This window comes from Odontesthes bonariensis, chromosome 9 (genome assembly GCF_027942865.1).
Source record: "Odontesthes bonariensis isolate fOdoBon6 chromosome 9, fOdoBon6.hap1, whole genome shotgun sequence".
Classification (NCBI taxonomy): Eukaryota; Metazoa; Chordata; class Actinopteri; order Atheriniformes; family Atherinopsidae; genus Odontesthes; species Odontesthes bonariensis.
The window spans coordinates 5,499,274-5,517,144 of NC_134514.1; the positions used below are offsets into that span (position 1 = coordinate 5,499,274).

General features: G+C 42.3%; 1 protein-coding gene across 1 annotated transcript in view; it reads left to right on the forward strand.

Annotated features, from left to right (window-relative positions):
* The window catches only part of tyw1 (tRNA-yW synthesizing protein 1 homolog (S. cerevisiae)), a 74,606-nt gene extending 57,899 nt beyond the window's left edge, over positions 1–16,707 (forward strand). Inside the window, exons 15-16 of the mRNA XM_075472835.1 lie at positions 6,416–6,583; positions 16,257–16,707. Of these exons, the coding sequence (XP_075328950.1) occupies positions 6,416–6,583; positions 16,257–16,478 (390 nt within the window). The 3' untranslated portion in view covers positions 16,479–16,707. The remainder of the gene's footprint in view (positions 1–6,415; positions 6,584–16,256) is intronic.
* The last annotated feature ends 1,164 nt before the right edge of the window (positions 16,708–17,871 follow it).

Consider the following 17,871-nt stretch of genomic DNA (forward strand, 5'->3'; position numbering starts at 1 on the left):
AGCAGCAAGTCATTCAAGGAAACAGACAGTGGAGCGAGGCTTCTACATAAAAACTACAGAAAGATGCTGATGTTAAAAGTGTGTTTGCACAACAAATGTTATGGCACTTTCATTCATATGGCAGCACATTTAAAATAAAGCTAAATGCTAAAAGCTATACACGACTTTTGGATTCATTTTGGGATTTTGCGTACAAATGTGATTAATCGTGATTAATCAGGGAAATCATGTGATTAATTAGATTAATTAGAGGTGCTCCATCTCTTTGGAGCACCTCTCTTATCTCCCTTTGTTTGTAAAGATTTTGGCAGTATGAATAAAGTTCTTTGTTCTGTCCAAACCTGACCTTCAGAACAGGAAAGATAACTCGTCTCCGCCACATCCCGACAATCAATTATTTAGCCGTCTCTGCGGTGCAGGTGAGGGGTCGCTGTCGGGGTGAACGCTCACTCACTTCCTAATCTCTCTCTGTCCTTTTTTCTGCTTGGTAATCGCTCCTGTGTGGTTCTTCCTGCCCCCTCACTTTCCCTCTCCCCGCCTATGATCACTATATCGTCTGTTACTGAGGAGATAAAAACGCTCTGACTGCTGAGCTGTGAGCACGCTATCGACTTCTGCATCATGAGCCCGTAATTAGTGCGTCCCCCCGACGGTGCGATAGAGGAAGTCGCTCTCATAACCAGCTCTCAAATCAGCCGTCACTGCTGACCAATGAGGGCGTTTCGCACTACGGCCGTCTCCCTAACCCTTATATTATAGTTACGATATTCCATTTAAATCAGAGTACCAGACACCTCAAATATGCAAGTTGAACACAAAGTTTAAACTTCTGTCATTCCAATTCACCTTTCGTTGCTTTAGATCAGTGATACTCGCTATTTTTTTCACAACAAAATCAAGGGAAGAGCCACTTTTACGACAACATACTAAAGTCCACTTTATATGCATTTCTACATATAAAACATCCCATAAAAAAAGAAACAACACAGCCAATACATTTTCAATTAGGACCATATTCACCTTAAAGGTAGGGTAGGAGATCCTGGATTTTGAGTCCAGCGAAGCTGCATTTTGAAAATACACAGGTAAAAAGTCCCAACCCTGTTCTTCACTTTCCCCCCGAAGGCACGCCTCTAGAGTACATGAACGCGCACGAGCACGAAGGTGCACGAAGGTGCACGAGCGCTGTTCTGACAGCAAGCATCGATCGTTGCCGTATTTAGTATTTAGTATATGATAATTATACGCTAGGTGCGGGCCAAGCTGGCTCTAGTTTAGCTTCCTGCCTGGTTTTTGCCCTTTTTTAATTAAAAACCAATCCATTGTGCCTGCATCTCGCGCTGGCTAAAGGAGCTAACGTGCTCTGCGGTCAAGTGAGAGGTGGTTTAAGCGGGCTGCGTTGCCAGGTTTAACAGTTCCCCCTTTAGTAAACACCATTAAGCCTTAATTAATACTTAATAAAAATACTTAAAGGGATAGTTTGCCTCTTTTGACATGAAGCTGTATGACATCCCATATCAGCAACATCATTGAAGGTAGTCCGGCTAGTTGGCTGGGGTTTAAAAAATAGAGCGTTTTGCTTCTCAAAACAATATGCGTTCAAAAGAGTAATGCTTTTGCATCACAAAATCGTTCTCCAGGCAAAAGTCAGACCTCACAATCGCTTGGCCCTATTTTCTCTCCCTTCGTATCACTGCCTGCTGCCGACAGCCGCGCCTGTTATGGTGTTTGCTGCTCGGTCTGCACAGCAGGCAGTGATACGAAGGGAGAGAAAATAGCGCCAAGCGATTGGGAGGTCTGACTTTTTGTACATACATTTTGTGATGCAAATGTATTACTCTTTTGAACGCATATTGTTTTGAGAAGCAAAACGCTTTATTTTTTAAACCCCAGCCAACTAGCCGGAACTACTTTTGTCAACACCAAAACGAGGCTGTAACTCGGCTCACAGGACGCAGCAGGGGGTAAGAAGATGTTCATAAATGATGTTGCTGATATGGGATGTCATACAGCTTCATGTCAAAAGAGGCGAACTATCCCTTTAATACTACAAAATGCAAACTTAATAAAAATACTCAATACTGTGCAGTATTCGCTGTATGTTATTTGAAAAAAATGTATTGTTATTGTTACCATATAGTTGTAGCTACTATACGAGTGCGAGCCGCCAATTTAAGCTTGAGGAGCCGCATAATGAGCATCTCTGCTTTAGACCAAGTCGAGGATCACAAAAGATGAGAGTTTGTGAGATTTAAACTGGTTAAAAATGTGAGTATCGTAAGTTAAAGGGAGACGGGTGATCCCGTGTTAGCAGTGAACTTCCCTCTGAGAGGGAAAGGATATCCCAATCATGCCAGAAAACCCATCTCAGAGGAAGCATCTCTTCCATTTTCTCCCTCCTCATCTGAAATCTGTCCGTTCGTCTCCCTTTTGTTTATGTAATGATTTAAGTAATGTGCACGAGTTTAACCAAGACAAAGCGTGGGCCTGTAAAGATGATGAATTGCATGGATATGTGCTCGTCCACTGCTACCGGTGGCGAGATCTTTCTTATCGAGGCCATTAGTTATTCATCATTTTATGCGATGCAAGCCAGCGCTGTTTGTTTGTTTGTTTGTTGGTCCGATTTATCGCCCCAGCGCTGCATCAATACCACTTACCTGCCACCGGTCGCTCTCTGAAAGGGAGCGTGAAAAGAGTTGGTTGAGGGTGTAAATGTGCACAGATGAATTTAGCACTGCGTTTGGGCTTTAGAAATCAATATTTATGATTTCCATCAAAGGTGGAACAAATAGATTATCTGAAAAGGTGAAGGGCTCTCATTCGTTGGCTCCGTCGCCCCCACACACTTCCCCAGCTGATACAGTACATTAATTCCTTCCATATAGATCTTTACCCATCTCTCCCATTGCTCTCTCCTGCCTTGGCCATTCTCAGTGATTTATACCAAGTCCTGGATAGTTGATCTTTATTCAGCGGGCCTCCAGGCAAGGCTGATAACACCAAGGACTCTCATCAGTTCTGTGCAGCGATCTTGACCCACCTCGCCACCCCCTTACAGTCCCTTCCAACTCAGCCCCTAATGATCCGGTTCACTTTGTTTGTTTTTCTTGTGCTTGTGCAGTGGAATCACAATCAGCCCCTCAAGACTTATGTGGTTCCATTGCACAGATTCCCAGTAGATGGGAATGGTGCTCTGAAAACAGACCAAGAAGTGAATACTCCAGTGTAGAAATCCACTATATTGGTTTTAGAAAGTTATCTTGACGTGGACCCTGTTAAATAGGGAAGTTTCTGATATTTATTCTTCCCGGGCGTGATATCTTTCATTGATCAGACGGATTATTTACCAGAATAATGCCCTGGAAAAGCTGAAAATGGCTCTTTCTAAACACCGTGAGATGTAAAAGATGGTGGCAGGAAGGAGCATTAAAGTAAATAAGAATTAAAATGGAAATGCAACAGTTTTTAACCATTATTTATAGAGTTTTTATCTGTTCAGTTCTCTCATATACGGGACACCGTATAGTAAATCTGCTGTGAGACTCTGCAGGTAACATGTTTTTGATTTCATTTGTTTTCTCTGAGGCTCAGGGAAAATTGTTATTCTTCACCGGAATGTGCCGCATCATCGGAGCTGAATAAAGCGCAGGCTGGTGTCTTTATTTTCAGTGTTTTTGTTGAGACTGAGCTGAGAGAGAAAGGGCTCTGTCACTGTTGTTTTTCCTGCTGATGGTTACCTGATTGAGGATCAGAGGGTGTTACTGGAAGCAGACTCAGTGGGGTTACATGGCACAGTAAAAATTAGATTAAGGGCTAAATTACAATAAGACTGAGTTATTAAGTTCATGGAGACACCTTAATCTGACAAGAAATTGGATCGGATCGGGTTACTCGCGATTGGATTAATCGTATCCGAGTATGACATGCGTTGTGCCTCTGATTCCATTCATTCACCACCATATATCCAAGGATAATTACCCTTTGCTCAAATAAGGAGCATAACACAACTCTTGCTATAATTGAATTAATCTCACCACACTGGAAAAAATGCCCCTCCATAAATAAGTAAAAAAAAACAACAATTAAAAGACATTTTTGCTTGAAATAAGCAAAAAAAAATCTGCCAATGGAACTAGTGAAAATCGGCTTATCCAGATTTCTTGAAATAAAATGTGATATTTAGGACTTTTGAGATAAAAGCGATCTTGAAATTAGCTTAAAAACCTCTTCAAATGTAAAAAAAAAAGCTTGTTTCATATGAAATCCGACTCAAAACAATTTGTTTTCAAGACTTTTTCACTTAACAAGATATTCCAGATGTATTGTATTAAAACAAGTCCCTATATCTGGCTGAAATAGTACTTGTTAGGCAGTTGTGTCTGATATTAAGTGTAATGAGATATTTGGACTAGAAATGAGACAAATATACTTGGTAAGACTTTGATTTTTTTCCAGTGCATGTAGACCCACTGAGTGATACTCAGTTCTAAGTTCTACTCAGTTCTAAGTTCTATAAGTTCTACTTGGATTTCCATTTTTGTGAAGACTCACCAGAGTTTGAGGAGTTATGAAGATTCGGCCCACCGTCCTTCAAAGTGCATTAAAGGAGGTTAAAGTGTGAATGTTTTAATTAAAGTTAAGAAATGAGTTTCTGTTGGTGTCAGAATGGGCATTTTTGTTGTGGTGCTTAATGTTAGCATGGTTAGCATAATATTGTGCATATTCGAATAATTATATTTGAGCAGAAGGCAAAGCATTACTCTGATGTGTATGACTCTGGGACCACAACTGGAAAATGGCTGCAGCACCAGTATATAACTATGATGGAAGGCAGCCGTGTTATAAATAAATATAAATCACTGAACACTGAGCAGCTTTGGTTCTGTATAATCCTTAGAGGTAAGTTCTGCGTGGCTAACTGACAGAAGCAGGCAGTTCTTCAGTCTGTGGAAATATTTCTCAGACATCTTTGTTGTAACAAACATTTCTAGTTTAGTTCAGGGAGCGTTGTTCAGCTCTATTTGTGAAGTGAATGGTTGCTGCGTGTCAGTCTTCTGTCTGTCATTGGGAACCGTTTACAGCTAAATTCAGTTCGTAGAAACTCACTGTTTTGCTCTTGTGTGCTATTCTGAAATTCACTGTATACCTTTAGGTAATCTTAGCTTTTATTTTAGGAAATACTGCTGTAAACGCCCCTTTAATTTAACTTTACTGGCCAAATTAGCATATATTTATAGATTTGATCTATCCATTGAACAAGGAAGAAAAGGGGGAATCCTATCTTTAGCAACTTTAAAGCCTAGAGAGGTATTTCTGGTGGCAAAATTGGATTTTGTCGTGCACAGATGAGTTTTTAGAGGATTTCTAACGGCTGGTGAGGTACTTACAAAGCAAGCATTAGAAATATTGTTAATCAGCTGTTATCTGTAACTTCTTATGTTGTTGGTTAATAATTTAAGAACTCTGCCTTTGAAAGCAAGTCATGAACAGAGGCGGTCCTGGTTTAAGTGCCTGCTTCACATAGAAAGAGGATAAACTATGAATAAAAGAACAGCCTCACTTACTTTATGTGATAACTGGAACTTTTGTCTGATAATGCATCTAATTGCTGATGCTCGGCTTGTATCTGAGGACATTGGTTTGTATCGAAGCAGTTTCACCTGCTTCCTGCTTCCTCTCTGATCAGAAAATACCTCCATCCTGCTGTTTTTGATGCTTTATTACTCCAATTTTCATCTTCAGCTGAGTTCTATAGTTTACCAGCCTCCAGGATTAATATTGATAACCTGAAGCTATTGCTGTGTATATTAAATATAGGTTATTTAGTGTTTGTTGTTCATCCTTCTGCTTCTTTCAGAGAGTAAATTAATAAAAACGAGTCAAAACAGCCTCAGTGAGTTTTATTTAAGGACGATTTTGAATGAATCGGTCTGAATAACCGTGTTTTAAAACTTTATTTTTGGTCTTTAGTGTGTGGATCTGCATTAGCTGATGATTTTGACAAACAAACTACCCTTAAATATCTAAAGTTTGAATTTTTTGAGCCTCAAAGCGTCTCACAGCTGCCCAGAATGCAGCTAAGAATGTTCCCAAATGCTGTGTTTTTTCTTTGTAATGCACCAACCTGAACCTGCTCAAATGAATGCTGACATTTTTCTGTCGAATTACTTTTAGTACGGCGAGGAATCCTGAGTGTGAATGGGCAGATATCTAAAGTAACTTGTTTTCTGTGGCTCTGAAGGATCCTGCTTCAGTATAGATCCCATTTCTGTTATAATGACACTCAAAATCTCTCATGTGATAATATTTGAAGACATAATTGCTGTCCTCGGGTGTGTAAATAGACATCGTTCTTGTTTCCTGTGTGGTTGCCTTTAAAAAGCTGTGTCTTTCGGTGCTTTTGTGTGTTCAGGGCGTGACTTACTGCGGGGAAAGCTCGGCCAGCAGTCTGACCATGGCCAACGTCCCCTGGCACCAGGAGGTGGTCGCCTTCGTCCAGCAGCTGGCCGACAAGTTGCCTCAGTACGAGATCGCCTGCGAGCACGAGCACTCGAACTGTTTGCTCATCGCTCACACCAAGGTAAGAACCCGGCCGAGTTGTTGTCAATAGTTCGATATCGTCCCAAATCTGCAGAATAAATCAACTGAACGTGACATTTAAAGGGATAGTTCGCCTCTTTTGACATGAAGCTGTATGACATCCCATATTAGCAACATCATTTATGAACATCTTCTTACCCCCTGCTGCGTCCTGTGAGCAGAGTTCCAGCCTCGTTTTGGTGTTGATGAAGGTAGTCCGGCTAGTTGGCTGGGGTTTAAAAAATAAAGCGTCTTGCTTCTCAAAACAATATGCGTTCAAAAGAGTAATACATTTACATCACCAAATCGTTCTCCAGGAAAAAGTCAGACCTCACAATGGCTTGGCCCTATTTTCTCTCCCTTCGTATCACTGCCTGCTGTGTAGACCGTGCAGACCGAAGTGCAGACCGAGCAGTAAACACCGTAACAGGCGCGGCTGTCGGCAGGCTCAGGATTTCATTGCATTTTGATGTTGCCTCTTATCTGATTTAGCCCCCTTTTTAGAGCAATGCCACCATCAGAGTCGGTTTTATCGTGGCTGAGACACACCACCCAGTAAAGTATCATTCTTAGCGTAAACTCTCAGCCTCGGCAACTGTCTGTCAATAATTAATGATGATTAACTGTCACCTTGGAGTCCATTAGGCACCTAAACACATGATTTATGTGTTTTAAATGTTGAACCATGGGGCTTTGCTGCTGCTACTGGGCCCTCAATACCTGCAGAAGGAAAAGGAAAGCAAATGGCTTATTTGTCTAGCCTGGGTGCCAGCCGAACTTAGCCCCGCCCATAAAAGTTTTGGTCGGGAAGTTCGGTCTGGCTCTGCTCAGTTGGGAAATCATTATGCCCGACCAAGAATCGGTCGACCCAATCAGATTGCCAGGGCGGGCTTAATACGATGATGGACAGATGATCAACAGGGACATTATCGACTACGTCACTAAAGAGCGCTTAGTTTGACTTGGTTTGGAACAAACATGGCTGCCGCTGGAGAGCTAGGGTGTGTAGATTCTGCCATCGAGTCTGTTCTACAGGATCTCCACATTGCATTCATTTTGAAAGACGAACAGAGGAACGCGATAAAGGCTTTTATCGATAGAAAAGATGTTTTTGCCGTCCTTCCTACAACAAGTGTGTGTTGCTTAATCTACGTCACATACTACATTGCTCTGATTGGTTGTAGGTCTATCCAATTGAGCGACGAGGCATTTTTTTTCTCCTGGTTCGGTTGAAACACGCCCCATACTCAAAACTCTATTGAGCGGTATCAGACTCACATTCTGACTAGAATCGTGAGTATGACGTAGTCAGGCTATTATTTGTCTCTGAGGTTATACGAAACAGTCACAGGCTTCAACTTGTCTTAGGAGCAAAAATAAGCTCTTAAAGTTGTATGAAAGCAGATTGAGTGGTAGGATTTTTTCAAAAGGAAACTGCAGAATATTTAACAGTTTTACCACTCGGGAAAAAGAAGAAATGCCATCGTGCTTCACTGGGCCAGTGGAGCTCAGCTGGAGGGATGGAGTCCTGTCTGACCAACATCTTCCACAGGTGTTCAGTCAGGTTGAGATCTTTTACACCATATTTTGGTATAATATCATACTCTCTCAGCCGAGACTTCTTGGAATAGATGATGTCTTTGTGCTGACCCTTCCCTCTGAGCTAATTACACGTTTTCCATCTGCAAACATCTGTTTTCCACAAGCAAACAATTCTATCCATGCTGCCTTTCAGGTCACCTACACCTAAACTTCCCATGCTTGGGCATGTAATCCATCTGTAGTTCATTGTGTGTGTGGATAATGGCGACTGTCCTGCGAAGTCTTACCCCAAGACGATCCCCCGCATTGTTCTTCTGCTGCTCGTCTTTGTCTGCTGTGTTTCTCTCTGAAACCATTGATCCAAGAGCTTGTGCTGTTTGTTCTGTTGTTGTCTGCTTGACTTCCCATCTTTTTCCAAAGTATTAATTGGCTTCTAGAGGGCAATTTACCAGAAACAATGGAAGTAAAACCGGGTTAGGGTTGGGTGAGGATGGAGCCCTTGTTTTCTCCAGTGATTTTAATACAGTTCAGCCTCTGGAACCTCTGGAAAATCTGGAGGTTGTGGGTCTGAGGAGGTGATCAGCAGATCGGGCACATTCCATATTTCACTGAACTCCTTTGCAACAGAAATATAACAGCAGACGAATGACACCTTAATTCATATGCACCTCCTCGCCTACACCCGTCGGAATTTCCTAATATACTCTCTCAGACAGGTTTTCTGCTCCTCTTTCTGCTTTCTCCTCTGTTGCTCTCCGTCATTAATGTGGTGATGGTGCTGGTTGCTCTCAGCTCTTTGAAGTAGCAGCCCTGTCCGTGTCACCGTGACAAAAAATGAACGGTATTTTGCTCTCATTGTGTCTTTTTTAGAGATTTCGAGAACATGCTCTGCCTTTAATTCTGCTTTTTTTTTCCTGAATCAGTATGAATGTATGTACATTTTTGTGCTAAACATCAAGGATGCTCGGTGCTCGGGTGCAGCTGGGGATGATGGACGGTGTTGGCCAGATGCTGTGTATTTTTTACTTCTGGTAATCTGAAGTCCTGCGCTCTCTCTCAGCTCAAAACACAGTCTGCCCATCAAGCTGTGATGGAAAAAAACACTCCACAAGCCTTTGATTTCTCATTGCTGCAGCCCGGGTCTCCGCTCATTCGCTCCAGTCTCCTGCATCGGAGCGTCTGCTGCGGTAAATTCAGATTTCTGTAGCTCCTCTCCAACATTTATGACTGTATATCTGTCTTAAATGATCCAATTGAAGCTTAAAATAATCTAAATAACGTGTATTATAATTGCATCATCAGGATGTTCATGTGAAGAAAAATCTGTCTCTGTCTCCAAACAGTTTCACCTCTGAGCACACAAACTGAGGAGGTCTAATGTGTTCATTATTAAAGGTGTTTCGGTCGGTCGGGCACCGATCGTTATCAGGCGGTAAAGTCTGATATAATGCGATCGGTGGTCCCGATAAGGCCGATCTGAGGGGCCCGTCCTCGGTGTTATCTTTAAATGGAACGGAGAGCTGCACCGTCTGCGCTGAAGCCTGTAAGAGAACAACAGGAGAACTCACAACTGGAGTTGAGTCGAGTAATTGTTATTTATTTTCAGCTCCTGAGGCTACATATCTGGGTCGGATCAGACACACGAGTTGGTAATAATAACAAATTACCTGGTGCTGATTAGATAATGTCAGCGCAACAAGCAGCCAGCAGATATATCAGCAGATATCAGGAGATATGAACAGATATAAGCAGATATATAAGAATATATCAGCAGATATATAAGCAGATTTCGGCAGATATATAAGAATATATAAACAGATATAAGCAGTTAATAAGCAGATATCAGCAGATATATCAGCAGATATATAAGGAGATATCAGCAGATTTCAGCAGGGGTTGCTGCTTTGGCATGCTCTGACCCACATTCAGATCATGTGTGCTGAAGATGTTTTGATGGAAGTACCTTTGTGCAGCTGAATAATTGAGGTAAATCTGATCACTCCAACGGCAGCTGGAGCTGAACTCGAGCCTCGTTCACGCTTTAGGAGTGTCAGTGCTGTGGGATCGTTGTTGTTTTTGCTGATTGGCTTCTTCTTCTTCTCTGATCTTCATCGAGCAGTTCTCGCTGTCATGTCCAGGCACGTCACCAGACACTTTTTACCGGGGCACGTGCCCCTGTAAACATGCATTGTGCCCCTGTAAAAATTCCCAAATACATCCTTCGACGCCCACGCCTACCTATTGGCCGCTGTAATGTCTTACGCCAAATACACAACGTTTGCATTTAGGCTTAAACAGCGTCTGGTTCCATGGCAAACACAATATCCTATTCTGCCTATTATAGCCTATTTACTAAACTATCTTAGGCATTATAAATGGGTCAAATGTGGGTAGGCTAGTTTAAAAGGCTACTAAATCAGGGGAATAACTTATCAGACCATATCAGTTGCTCTTAATTTAAGGTTTTTGACTTTTTATTTTGCAATATTCCCTCTTGTGGAAGCATTGATTGACTGTGCTGCAGTAAGATTAAAACCTGTTCAGTACCTGGACTGAAATATTGTAATAATATTGTTTTTTAGTAATATTTCCTCTTGTTAAAGGCTGACTTGGTTATGTTTGGTGAGATACAGAAGGAGGAATTGAAAAGCTAAATGGCTGAACTCAAAAGTGATTTTATTTGCTTAGATAGCCTGTAGCTCTGTTAAACCTGTTCAGGTTCATGCAAATTTGAATAAATGTTCGTATACATCCAGTACAGGCTCATTTTCTGTATATAGTAAGGCAGTGTTGGGGGGCTCCTGGTTTCTGACCACGGCTTCTTTGTCGAGTCTGTTAGTGCACACTGGAAATATCAAAGAAGAAGATGTAGACACCAGCATTCAAACAGATTCTGCTTGGTTTCCTGTGCTGCTCGTAGTTCGTCCACCACACTCTCTTGGATATTTGTTGTATTTTTCTAAGATGTCTCTGTAAGCATCCCAGATCTTTCTAACCTTCTTGCATAGCGATTAATGATGGAGCTGCAGATTTGCCTGAAATCTTAGACTATTTGTCTGTGACCTTCCAACGTTTGTTTGCATTCTGAAAATAAGCCCAAAATCTTGTAGTTTATGCCCACAAACACTGCCAAGCTGCACAATTCTGTTTCACATTAAGTTTGACAATTTTGATGCCACATATTTTCTATCAGACTGCAGACACCAAATTATAATAAGCCGCAGTTCTTTAGCAGTTCCTTTAACCTTTTCAGGAACGGGGCCGTTTTTTCCCACATTCGCACATACAGGAACTCGGGACCACGGCCCTCAGTTCCTGGAACCATTTCAGCTCCTTCTCCTCAGCTGGGTCTGTTCTGGTTTCCATAGCAACACATCTGACGGAGGTGTTTGGTGGTCGGTAGCTCCGCCCCTTGTCATGTTGTCAGGCTGAAATGTTTCCTCACACGACACGGACTCAACCTTGGCGTGTTTAATAAGTTAAACCTCCACGTGGTCTCCTTTGTCTGCGGCGCTCTGCTCTCCTTCCTTCATGAAACCAAGAAGTATGGCCTGCTCTCGATCCTTCGTCTCCTGACTCTCTCTGTGAGCTCTTCCAGCCTCCATGTTAGACGCCCGATGTGATCGTCCATGATTAATATCACCATCATGCAGACCATGAACACGGTGGCCTCCTCGCTCTCCATGTTAGCTTCTTAGTGGAGTTTTCTTCTTCTCTCCTTACTTTTACCGGGTTTTGTTTTGTTGTGTTTTGTTGTTGAATGTGGCGCTAAAGTAACACGTCGCTGTCGCAGACGGCTGCGTCGCATCAGTCCCCATCAAGGTCCGACTCATGTGGGAATGTAAACTGAAACAGTTCTGCTGGGGAAGGAATTCAAGGTGGACCGTTCTTAGCACTGCTCTGTCCGAATGCGGCTATAGTTGTACCGAGAGAGTTTGGTTAAAAATACACAAACAGGCTTCTTTTTTCCTCTTATTTAGGAGGTAGAAGTGATTCTTCTGAGTGACTGTCGGCACGACATTGACTGTGACCAAAACCAGTTGAATCACTCCTATATGTATGCACCCAACTAGACTCAAATGGGCCTTGGTGCTGTGCAGTCAATCTAAACATTTCCAAACTCTCACTCTGCCCTAACTCAGTTCCACTCCTGTGCATGTCTGCTGGGGAGTTTAACTTTCTCAACTCAGAGGTGGATTTTTCCCACTTTATGCTTGAATAAGATAAAAACTAAACACCTTCCCGTTTCTCTATGTAAATAATAAGTGATGTGTTTGTGCTGCTGTCTGTGGACGGTCATCAACAATCCAGCAGACTTTAGAACCCGAACAGAGATTCTCACATTCACCAGTTAAGTGTCTTCATATATCTTCATACAGAGCTGTCACTGCAGGAAATGAGTTCCTGAAGGTTTCATCTTAACTAGCGTGGCAGCAGAGTGTGACGTGCATCACAGTCTGATTCTGTTTGTGCAGCAGTGTGTGTGTCTGCATCCATAGGAGGTAACAACACATCCTCCCAGCGCTGACACATCATCATCATTAATGCTCTTTCCGAGCCTTTCTCTCGTTGGATCTTCCCTTCTCTCCTCCGTCGTTCCACTTCTTCTGCCTGCCTCTTTGGCTTTTATCTTTTCCCTTTCTTCTTTTCCATCCCTTCCCCCGTGATTTCATCCACTTTCTCTTGAGATGATGCTTCACCCAACGTGTGCAGTGAAGACGATTCTCCCAGAAGTTCCTGAACAGCACAGCTCAGTGAGCCGTCCTCTGGAGCAGAGATACTCACTATTAGTTTCACAAGAGCCACATTGGCACAGCAAAATCAAGGGAAGAGCCACTTGTAGGAGCTATTTGTAAAGTTAGTTTTTGTTTTTTGGTTCTAGTTGTAAATTTAATTAGCTAATTATTTATTTAGATTAGATTTTTTGCTAATATTCCTTGTTAGTTATTTGTTTTGAATATTTTGGTAATTGGGTCACACAGGGCACCTGGAGTACCAGCATGCACCTGGGTGGGCCGATGGTTTTTTACCAGGGAAAAGGAGAGAGCAGCAGGTTTTCTTTGTTCTTTTGTTTGTTTTATTGTTTTGAAATAAATAATCAGAAAACGCAAGAATTCATTTTTGGACATTCATCTTCTTTTGCCTGCGTTAAACCACATCCCCCATGGTGCATCAGTGGCCTTTTGATTTTGTTTGGTTTTAATTTGTTTTTTATGGACAAATGGCCACTACACCACTTTTACGCCAACATACTAAAGTCCCCTTTTGCAAATATGCATTTCTACATATAAAAATCCCACAAAAAAGAAACAACACAGCCAATACATTTTCAATTAAGATCATATTTACCTTAATACTGGGATGAGTGGAAGCTGGCATGCATGTCCTTGACTTTCTTCATGTTGTATTTGTAGTTTGTTGTTGTAATCATAGTGAGACATTCAGGATGAGCATGGTTTTTGTGCTGGTTTTTGCCCTTTTTTGATTAAAAACCGACACATTGTGCCTGCATCTCGCGCTGGCTAAAGGAGCTAGCGTGCTCTGAGGTCAAGTGTGAGGTGGTTTAAGCGGGCTGCGTTGCCAGGTTTAACAGTTTCCCCTTTAGGAAACACCATTAAGTCTTTATTAATACTTAATACTGCAAAAATGCAAACTTAATACAAATACTTAATACTGTGCAGTATTCGCTGTGTGTTATTTGAAAAAATGTTTTGTTATTGTTACCATATTGTTATAAACTACTATGTGAGTGCGAGCCGCCAATTAAAGCTTGAGGAGCCGCGTAATGAGTATCTCTGCTCTGGTGGGATCTTTCACAGAGCGCATCGGTACACGTCTGAAGACGGATGGCGTGCAGTCCTGTGGAAGTGATGCACAACTCTGTGGTTCTGTGGGTGAAGAAGTCTTTGTCGTGATCCTCAGCTGTTTGTTAGAACCGCAGGCCGCCTTGTTCTCCTCTCAGACAGCTCGGCTTCGCTTTGTTACTCAGAGACTGAAGTTGTTTTCCGAGGCGTCGGCTGAATAAATATCATCCTTTCTCATTACTGGAAACATTAACTCCCAATAGGCGCTACTTTAATTCTTCTCTCTCTTCTTCTCAGGCCTCATTAGCAATGCAGCAGGCGGTTTTTCTCCATAACAGGCAAACACAAACACTTCACCGTGTCGCTCCCTCGGTCTTCAGCTGTGCAAATGAGTGTTAGTCCATCATGAATATATATTTTGTATGTTTTTAATTGCTGTTGTTTCGTTAAAAAAAAAACCCTCTGTGATCTGATTTCTTTGCTTTTTTTCTTCAGTGTTCCAGCTTTGGTGCAAGTCTGAATATTTTAAGCCTCAAACCAGCCACCAACTTGAAGGGACTGCTAAATGCTCAATAAAAGCACAGCAGTGGTGGTATTTACAGCCCATCAGAAAGGTCCAGACCTTCCTGTTTTGCTAAAGTTTGGAGCATGATGCAGTCTCAAGTGAAAACAGCTCAGGATTTGGGGTTTTTTAGACCTTTTTTTCTGGCTGACAGATCCATAAAGTTGAGAGTTAATCGACTGGGAAGTGTAAATAAACCCAGGCGACACTTAGTCGTTCCATGCTTCCTGCTTTCTGTGAGATGTTTCCCTCGGTTGCCATGTCTGCTGTCTCTGATCCCTCTGTCCTTCCAGCCTCTGCGGATCAGACGGGAACCGTCATGCTTTCAGGCTGAAATGTTTCCTCATACGACACGGACTCAACCTTGGCGTGTTTAATAAGTTAAACCTCCACGTGGTCTCCTTTGTCTGCGGCGCTCTGCTCTCCTTCCTTCATGAAACCAAGAAGTACGGCCTGCGCTCCATCCTGCGTCTCCTGACTCTCTCTGTGAGCTCTTCCAGCCTCCATGTTAGACGCCCGATGTGATCGTCCATGATTAATATCACCATCATGCAGACCATGAACACGGTGGCCTCCCCGCTCTCCATGTTAGCTTCTTGGTGGAGTTTTCTTCTTCTCTCCTTACTTTTCCCGGGTTTTCTTTTGTTCTGTTTTGTTGTTGAATGTGGCGCTAAAGTAACACGTCGCTGTCGCAGACGGCTGCGTCTCATCAGTCCCCATCAGGTCCGACTCATGTGGGAATGCAAACTGAAACAGTTCCCCCGGGGAAGGGCAGTTCTTAGAACTGCTCTGTCCAAATGCAGCTAATGTGAGCCTTTTCCCTCACTGCTCAACACCAACATGATTCAGCTCCATGCTCTCATGTCCGTTTAGCTCCTTTTCTGCTCTCTTCTCTGTAAGACGGACGGTGAATTGAGGGAAGTAAGAGGAGAGAAACGGGGAATCGTGTAAAGAAAGGCTAAATTAACAGCTTGTTAGTCTTTTGATCACATTTGTAAATTCTTTATGAAGTTCTTCTGTTTTTTTTAGTTATTTTCCTCGGTTTGTTTTGCTTTTTGCATCCGTTTTATATAAAAAAAAAACTGTGTGGAATGTGCAGGTCTGCGAAGAGTTTTCTCATCGTGCAATGACAGATTCAAGCCTTTTAAAACACTCAGCGGGGTCACATGGCTCTGAAAGGATCGGATTATTGGCTAAATTACAATAAGACTGAGTTATTAAGTGCATGTAGACACCTTAATCTGACCAAGAATCGGATCGGCTTCAGACCCCGAGATAACTGGGTTGAAAGTCACTCTAAACCTGCTTGTAGACGCTGAAGCACGTGGTGAATCAGACTTTGCGTTCTGCGCATGCTCCAGATGTTTTCCCGGGGTCGTGACCCTGAAGTCAAAGGAGACGATATTCCTGTTGTTGTCGCCATCAGAAACAAACAAACAACGCGATGGAGAATGCTCCGTTGGGCATCGAGTTTGTGCAACAAGCAGCTCATCACAGACCAAATGTAGAGGGACGTAGCTTCATCTGGCTCTGCGTTCTCCATCTTTCTCCAATGCCTGAGTTTGATCCGGTTCATTCACCGCCATATATCCAAGGAGAATTACCCTCGCTCAACTCATTCTTATTGTAATTTAGACAATAATCCGATCCTTTCAGAGCCACGTGACCCCACTGACTGACTCCCGTTCACTGATCTGACGGCAGCTGAACCCGTTGGATCCCTGCCTCACTGACCAGCTTGTCTCTCTTGTTTCTCGTGCTTTCAGTTCAAGGTGGACGGCGAGTGGTGGACGTGGATCAACTACGAGCGTTTTCAGGAGCTGGCCGAGGCGTACGAGCAGAGCGGGGGGCGGCGGAGCTTCTCGGCCTCGGACTACATCGCCCAGACGCCCAGGTGGGCTCTTTTCGGAGCGCACGAACAAGGTTTTGACCCTGCCGACACGCGCTTCCAGAGACGCAACAAAACCAAAGACATCTCTGGATGCTGATGCTGGAAGAAAATCAGATAAAGGGGTGGAATGAATGGACAGAATGTCGACCTCTCCGTAAAGAAATGATTCATTAAGTTTTGTTTTTAGAGACGTTTTCTCCTGGTTTCATGTCTCATATGTTTGAATCGTTACTGGTGTCACCTCTGAGATTACCCCCCAAAAACCAACAGCATCTTCCCGACACCCCCCCCCTCCCTCACATTTCTTTGTGTTTTTTGTTGTGCCACGTGCATATGTATATATATATATATATATATATATATATATATATATAGATAGATAGATAGATAGATATATATATATAGATATATAGATATATATCTATATATCTATATATATATATATAGATATATATATATATGCGTCACTTTCCGAAAGGCTCATTATCATTCATGTCTGTGTCTTTGATCTTTATCCTCATATGGCTGCACAGGGGCGTTTTTTTTACACTGATAAATTTGGTGGATCCGCCATCTGCCTCGTTTCTCGTATTTTTAGAAGTCCATGTTGCAACGGCACGGCACATGGCACCATAAACATGTCAGGGAAAAGCACCTGTATCCCTCCATCTGCCGTCCTTGGAAACAGCACATCTTTCCCAGGCTCTTTAGCTCTTCCTCCTACTCATTAGAGGACTTCATTTGGCTACTGTGGTCAATCTCTATGCCATTTTCTGTCAGAATGGAAGGTAAAACAGTAAACTAGGTAATATCTAGGAAAAGAGTTAAAAAATAACCTGGGAATGATATTAGGTGTGAGCACCTATATGGTTTAGACACTGAAAATGTCTCTTGTTTTGTATCTCAGTTCAAGAGAGAATTAATCCAAATTCATTCACAGACTTGCAGTCAGTCTTGTGTCATCGTGTAAATTAGTTAGTTGAATAGACACATTACAGCAAAGGTCAACTGTGAATGTATTTAAAATGTAAACCAAACACTGAAACGTACACATTAGGTGAAGAAATGTGTAAAAAAGTCCTTACGAGAGATTAATACTGGCCAAACTCGTGGAAGCGTCCTTTAGTGCAGCATGCCAGAACGGTCCCTTAATTATTATTATTATTTTATAATTGTTATTTTGAATGATTTCTGTTGTAAAAGTCCATTTAAATCTGTTTTGTGTTTAATGAAAGTCTTGATGTAAATGTTTCTTAAGTGCGTTTTCGTTTGTTTTTTTCGAAGGTTTCTGATGCCGCAGTGCCTCCCTGTTTGAGAGAGAGAGAAACTGTATATTTCAATGGAATAAATACATTTGAATGATTTACTTGGTCATCGTTGAGCTTCATGCAAAGTTTCGCTTCTGACGGTGCCATTAAGGCAGCTTCATCACTGATAACAAAGGAACAAATCTGACATTTTAAGGCTGCATTGATTGTAGCAGAAGCTGT